The sequence below is a fragment of the Oryza sativa genome, chromosome 10 (genome assembly GCF_034140825.1).
Source record: "Oryza sativa Japonica Group chromosome 10, ASM3414082v1".
NCBI lineage: Eukaryota > Viridiplantae > Streptophyta > Magnoliopsida > Poales > Poaceae > Oryza > Oryza sativa.
In genome coordinates this window covers 2183889-2191202 of record NC_089044.1, presented here as the reverse complement: position 1 = coordinate 2191202, position 7314 = coordinate 2183889, and the positions used below count along the sequence as shown (strand labels likewise).

General features: G+C 41.2%; 1 protein-coding gene across 1 annotated transcript; it reads left to right on the top strand.

The window, feature by feature from the left end:
* LOC4348056 (small GTPase LIP1) lies at nt 1-4346 on the top strand. Its single transcript, XM_015757484.3, has 7 exons — nt 1-442; nt 2220-2311; nt 2392-2542; nt 2877-3181; nt 3430-3483; nt 3578-3702; nt 3885-4346. The coding sequence occupies exons 1-7, from the start codon at nt 334-336 to the stop codon at nt 4078-4080; spliced, it is 1032 nt and encodes a 343-aa protein (XP_015612970.1). The 5' UTR covers nt 1-333; the 3' UTR covers nt 4081-4346.
* The last annotated feature ends 2968 nt before the right edge of the window (nt 4347-7314 follow it).

The following is a 7314-nucleotide window of genomic DNA, read 5'->3' as shown; positions in this document are numbered from 1 at the left end:
AAACAACACTCAACAGCAACCAACCTCTCATCAAGGAAGCCAAGAAGAACAACAGCAGCGCAGCAAGGCGGCAGCCGATCCGACCAACTCACCACCACCCGCAGCGCCGCCACCGGGGATCCCCCACCACCACCAACCACAGGATCTCTTCCCCCCACCTCCCACAACCCCGGATCCCTCCTCCTCCCCCTTCCCTCGATGCGGCCAGCGTCGCCGCCTCAGGATCCGGCGATCTAGCTGCCCCCGTCGCTGCAACTGCTTGCTGCTGCTGTCTGGTTCTTTCTTGGGGGGGCGCCTCCGGCGAGGAGGAGGAGGAGGAGGAGGAGGAGGTAGATGAGGTTCTGGAGGGACAGCGGCGGGGGCGGCAGCGGCGGAGGCCGGGACCTCAACGGCGGCGGCACCCCCTGCGGCCAGGTGCGCGTGCTCGTCGTCGGCGACTCAGGTCAGCAAGTCCTCCTCTTCATGGTTGCGTCGCGATACAAGTATAAGGTGATGCCTTTTATTTGCTTTAGATCAGGGATGGTGAATTGGTGAGCGAGGTTTCGTCTCAAACTCTGAATCGTGACGAGAGTGTTCAGTTATTGGCTAAATTTGATCACCGACCAATTCAGCAGCGTCTATTTTTCTACTTGCAAAGAACATCATCTTTCATATTCCAAATGACTAGTTATTGTACTTATATGCATCGACTACATAGCAAATTACAGCTATTTTACTTAGGACCTGAACCATGCATTTTTTGCACTACTGAATTTTCTTCATCGCCCTTCCAAGTTCCAAGCTGTACAATATATGCACGCATCCGTCTGATTTAACACCGGTTAAAACACACTCCAGTTTAGCTATGTGCTCAAATTATGAACAAATATGAAAATTTATGTAAATTAGCTGCCCTCAGATTAAAACCATAAACTCAAAAAGGAAGCCCTTGTGATGACATATTGTTTCCTTAAGAATTCCCTTTTGTTTGTGTCAAGTAAGTAATTGCATTGGTTCGAATATGAATAGCTGCTTATAGTTATGTTAGCGTGTTAGAATGTCCCAAAATTACACAAAATATAATGGATATTGGACACTTTAACATATACACGTAAAAATATGTTAACAAAATTTCCTTTTTATGAGATATGTGATTGTGCCAAACGATGTCCCAAATGACCATAAAATTTTTAAAATATGTAGGACATACTATGTCGCCACAAACTTTTCTTTTAATTGCTGAATTATATTGACACAAACGCCCAATCATAGTACTGCACAATCTAAACCATGATTGTTTAATCATAAGTACCATCTTTTCTCTTCTGAATCCAAATTGCGCATTTTTGTCATCTTGTCTGTGATGTATGCTGGTGCATCGGGGCTGTAAAGTTATCTGTTTGGAGGTGGTTGGACAGCGTTGACTTCAAGCAAATCTGTTAGAATAGCCAGCCAAGGGAATACTACGTCATGGCTTTAGGAACTTGTTTATTTATCTTTCCTGAACTCACACGAACCATCTGTGCCATCTAATATAGGGCCTTCGCTGAACAAACTTATTCTTACTAACGGACGACAGGATGAGATGCCACTAATAGCCAGCATGCGTTTCACAACCAAAAGACAAATAAAAATAAACTGATGTTTGAGATGTTATCTTCTGTTGGTGCTGCCCTATGCACCAGTGTCTAGAATCCAGATGTGCCATCTGGTGTTCTGCCTTGTGATGTGCTAGCTTGCTGGGTGCAGCCACACATAAATGGCTGCTTCTGTTGCACATGTCATGGTGCAGATGTCATTGCCATGAGCTCATGAACATTAGTCCAACTGTTATAAATTGTTGATGATGGCTCATTCTTCTGTTAATGATGTCCTGCACTAACATATATGAAGTTGGTCTAAGAAAATTAAAGAGTGGATACTGCTTAGTCATTGTCTGAAATAAATCCGTGCGTGCTGATGCATTTCTTCTCATCAAAATTTATTCTCTGGGAGAAATTGAAGAACCTCTCAAATATGGCCCTGTAATCTCTGTATGGATCTTCAGTTGCCCATCACATACATGCTGTGAACTGCTAAATTTGACATAATTTTGGGGAAGTATTAGTTGAAATGACCAAGAGATATTAGATTTTGTATCTTGGAGTAACTCATATGGATGCTCAAGTATGTTTCTACCAGTTTTCCTTTAATTGTTCAATTGCGCGGTACATGATACTTTTCCCCTGTTCAATTTTTAGGTGTGGGGAAATCATCATTGGTTCATCTCATTCTGAAAGGCTCTGCAATTGCTCGACCACCCCAAACGATTGGATGCGCAGTTGATGTTAAAGTATGTAATGCAGTGCGATATTTGCCTTATTTATAATTTGTTGGCAGTATATTTTTATTGAAGTCTTCCCTCAATTTCAGCATATTACTTATGGAAGTCCTGGAAGTTCTTCTAATAGCATTAATAGCATTAAGGGTGATGCTGAAAGAAACTTTTTTGTTGAGCTCTGGGACGTTTCAGGACACGAGCGCTACAAAGAGTGCCGATCACTTTTTTATTCTCAAATTAATGGTAGGCACTTTATGCCCTTTTTGACCAACATACTATTTTTGTTGTTTTAACCCCCAACTAATTCATTCTGCAATCTGTAGTGTACACCACGTGTTTCAATTGTTATTTTTCTCTTGACCTGTATTATCAAGACTTCTGCACATTTTGTACCACTTAATACAAACTTATATGAATCAACATATTAATATATACCTTTTAGATTTCTTAAATTAACAACCTATGCTTGCTCTATTCTGTCTTGTCTAAGGGATCTCATATATATATTTTGTGCTTTCGTTACTGATTAAATATATTACATTCCCTGTATTCACCTCCTCTTAAAATTATTCACCAGGTGTCATATTTGTTTATGACCTCTCTCAGAGGAAAACAAAGACAAATTTGAACAAGTGGGCAGTGGAGGTTGCTGAATCAGGGACCTTTTCAGCTCCTCTTGGGTCTGGTGGTCCAGGAGGCCTTCCGGTTCCTTACTTAGTGATTGCGAACAAGGTGGATATTGCTCCAAGAGATGGTAAAAGAGTTAGCAGTGGAAATCTTGTTGATGTTGCTCGTCAATGGGTTGAGAAGCAAGGCCTACTTCCATCCAGTGAAGAACTTCCACTTGCAGAAAGCTTCCCTGGCAATTCTGGTTTGCTCACGGTAATTGTTTTCTTTTTGATCAACAAGGTTCTTTCAACATCTTGCATTGTTTGCTATTCAAACATGTTGCATTATTGGCTATTCAACACCTTACTCCTTTATCTGTAATTTTTATTGTCTTTCTATACTGTGGTGGATGGTAGGCAGTCTAACTTGGGGTAGGAGTTATTAATATTTCTCTATTTTCTCACCATCCACATGTTAAATTTTTAGAAATTTTGGAATGACATGTTGACATTTGAATACAGGCTGCTAAAGTGGCAAGATATGACAAAGAAGCTTTGGTTAAGTTCTTCCGCATGGTTCGTACAACTGAATCTTTGCCAATTTGACTAACAAATGGTGATCCTTACAATGCATTATTAGTTGTTAATGCTGATAACATGCATATTTCAGTTGATAAGGAGAAGATATTTTTCAAACGAGCTTCCTGCTCCTAGCCCATGGTCCCTCACTCCCAGAGAGGATACCATTCTTCCTGTAGAAACAACGAATGATGATGACCTGTTTCAAAGGAAAAGGTGAGTGCCCTTCTATAGTGCTTAGTGCCGACAACATGCACACGTGCATGCGCACATGATTTCTCCATTTGTAACTCTTGGGTTCTACTTGGAGATACATGAGGAACAAACACAGTTGTTCCATCACCTGTGTTTGATTTGCAACATCCTTTTAACACACTTTATTTCATTTATTTTGGCAGCTACGCTGGCCAGAGTTACAAATACAGTGGCGTTACGCCATTGCCTGCTCAGCGGAATCTAACTCCACCACCCACTCTCTACCCGCAGCAACCAATGTCATCGTCTTCAGAGAACTACAGATATCACAGGTTCTCCTCATCGGCAATTCCTGACGCAAGCAGTAGTAGAACGAACCGAGCAGATATCAATATATGATCCAAGAGCTCGCATGCATTACCACTTCCAATGTGAAAAATCTCATGCTGCTATGGTATTTTACTTGATCCCACTTTGTGTAATCCTGATATGCTCACCTGTCTTGCCTTGAAATGTGCATGTAGTCGAGGTGCTCTTTTTGATTGTCCTCATCTTGGCATACCACTAATGATCAATTCTTTTATATCTTCTATATTGTTGAATTGTGTTTTGTAATGAAGATCACACATGTTTATAAATTAATTAATAGAAGCATTTAGGGTGGCCGGAGTGTGTGCTGTTGTCAGTGTAACACCGATTTATCATTTTCGATCAAGCTGAGTTCTTGCCAACTCCCTCAAAAGTCATCTGTAAGGGCGATTTCTGGGCTGCAAATCAACGTTGTTTGTCAGTACTGTGTTCGGTCTTCAAAGTTCAAATGTGTTCATCCCTTGTAAATTTTGTTTGGGAGGTACTTTCTCCGTTTCACAATGTAAGTCATTCTAGCATTTCCCACATTTATATTGAGATTCCTTCGTTTCACAATGTAAGTCATTCTAGCATTTCTCACATTCATATTGATATGTCTAGATTTATTAGCATCAATATGAATGTGAGAAATGCTAGAATGACTTATATTGTGAAACGGAGGGAGTATAATCTAAAGATATTTTGGTTTGGGGAAGAGAAAATTCCCATTGTGCCACTCAGTTACTCTCTCCCTATACGCATCTGGATATGCTCCTCCCCACAAACAACCCACAGTTTTTTTTTTCACCGGGCCAAATTGCATTAAGATTAAGAACAATGTTAATATTACATTGACCAAATCAGAAAAAATCGCACCGCCTCGCTGGCAGTACAAATCACACATGCCACCAACATCACATATTCACATGCACGTCTGTAGCTAAACCCGCTGACCTCCAAGTCTACCAACATCACATATTCGTAGGTTATGTGGTTAGCTACTACAGCCAGCAAGCCACTCACGTAGTCACGTAGCTAAATAATACTCCCTCCATCCTTAAAAAAAAAAAAATCTCAATCTAGAAGGACCCTTTCTAGGACAACAAATCTGGCCTACACTTTATCTAGATTCGTTGTCCTAGGAGGGGGTCACATCTTCTCGTAGGTTGAGTTTTTTTAGATGGAGAGAGTACATATGTTGTTTTAATTTTTTTAGACAAACTTTTTTTTAGATTTAAATATAGTAACATACTTAACACAAAACAAAGAAAATATCAAAATATGTTAGATATAACGAAACTAAATTAGTGTTGTTAAAAACTTGAAGAACTTTAATTTTTTTAAAAAAATTCAAAGAAGACTTATAATTTGAAACGGAAGAGTAGATGATATGGAATGTTGGTAGAGAATCAATTAATTGTACTTCTATAAAACACTTCATAGGTATCTGCTTATAGGTGTCGGTTTATTTAAAACTGGTACCTATTACTGTTTGAAAAATATAGATAAAAACCTATATGTGCCGGTTTTTTAAAAATAGATAATCAAATAAATGCAATTAACAAGTGTCCAAATCTAAGAAATACCATCGATAAGTGTGAGTTCTAAGAAATGCCATCGTACAAATGATTTTGTTCCAAAAATGCCAACGCCGTTAGGGTTCCGTCCATCTCGTGCCGTTAAGTGCTATAGGATGAACACTGTATTTAACGGCGTGGAATGGACGGAACCCTAACAGCGATTACATTTTTGAGACAAAGTCGTTTGTACGATGGCATTTTTTGGAACTCACACTTTGTTGATGACATTTCTTAGATTTAGATGTGTGTCAATAGCATTTCTTGGATTATCTCTTTAAAAATACCGGTGCCTTTTATTTATATTATAGGTGCCAGATCTAGATAAAAACTGGCACCAATTATATTAGTACTGGTTGCTATAATGAACTCTATAATCTCTCTCTCACCCCTCTCCTCTCCCTTTGCCTTCCTCTATCTTTGGTGGAGCGGCGGCGGCTGATGGAGGAAGCGGCGGCCGCGGCCCTCTCCTGGCCCGGTGGCCCTCTGTAGACCCCCGATTTTGGAAATCGGAAATCTTTTGTGTTTATCCGTACCAATCCCTGGATCAGTAGTTGGTACACACATACATAGTTGGATCACAACATATCACGAATGAATTTAGGCTAAAGGAGTTAAATACTTACATTAGGGCCAGGTAGGCCAACAACTATCAGAGAACAACAGCGGAAGACAAAATAATATAAGGGCCCGGTTAACATGCCACAGGCAGTCGACTGGGAACGAGATCTAGAACAAGACCGCACTCCGATCATCTTGTGGGATACGCAAGCGTACCAACAAGGGCTTCTCTTCAACACTCTCCTAAAAGATATATAAATAGCAAGGGTGAGTACCAACCGTACTCAGCAAGCCACCACAACAACAATGCGTATGATAGAGGGTATTTCAAGGAATGGCTTCAGGTTCTTTTGCATAAAGCTAATTTTACAATTCTTTTCACAAGCCTAAAATCTAGCATAGACTGATCAAATTTTAGTACCAGTGTTCACTTTAAACAACGACGGTTCTATCCACCATCCATTGTGATCCCAAGGATAGCTTCCCGCCATTGAATCGTCATGGTTTTCTGAGGATGTCCACCTTCCCTCCTCTCGGGAAGTGGCTTCATCAGCATAAAATTCATCATGCAATATCCCAACCCCCACAAGTTAAGAATTTAGAGTCTAGCCAAGTGTAATACATGTCCCGGTGCTCAATAACCGCGAGCACGGCTATTCCAATAGGTTTGGTTTACTCACACTGCAGTGGATGTACACTTTACCCGCACTCCGCGACTGCCCAACACATGAGCCTCGTCCCAACACATGAGACGCGTCACGGCAAAGCTTTTCGATAACCTCGCATTGGCAGTACCCGCTCCATGAACTTAAATCCTCATGCACTCTAGGCGTCCATGTTTCTAGCAGTGAGAGGAGTTCTGGCGCTCCCGGGAAAGAGAAGTCTCACACGCATATTAAATTATGGTTCAATTTAAGTTCTCTCTCTCACACACTCATGGCAGTCCTACCAATGGCGACACCGATGTAGGGAACGTCTCTCGGCCCTACCTCAACGGCTGTCCCATTGTAGCGCACCTGCCTCACTCAGGGGTGAACCATCTATGCAGGGATACTGCCTCCGCTCGGCTATCTAATCCGCTAGGTCTATACCCATTCGAGAAGTACGGTTGTACGGGGGTCGTTTCATGCTTAACTTCATGGCTCGG

Excerpts from the sequence above, each read along its gene's own strand:
- LOC4348056 (XM_015757484.3), top strand. The coding sequence starts at position 334 with ATGAGGTTCTGGAGGGACAGCGGCGGGGGCGGCAGCGGCGGAGGCCGG. Across the intron at positions 2,312-2,391 it reads GATGCGCAGTTGATGTTAAA|CATATTACTTATGGAAGTCC; the intron begins GTATGTAATGCA and ends CCTCAATTTCAG. Across the intron at positions 3,182-3,429 it reads GCAATTCTGGTTTGCTCACG|GCTGCTAAAGTGGCAAGATA; the intron begins GTAATTGTTTTC and ends ATTTGAATACAG.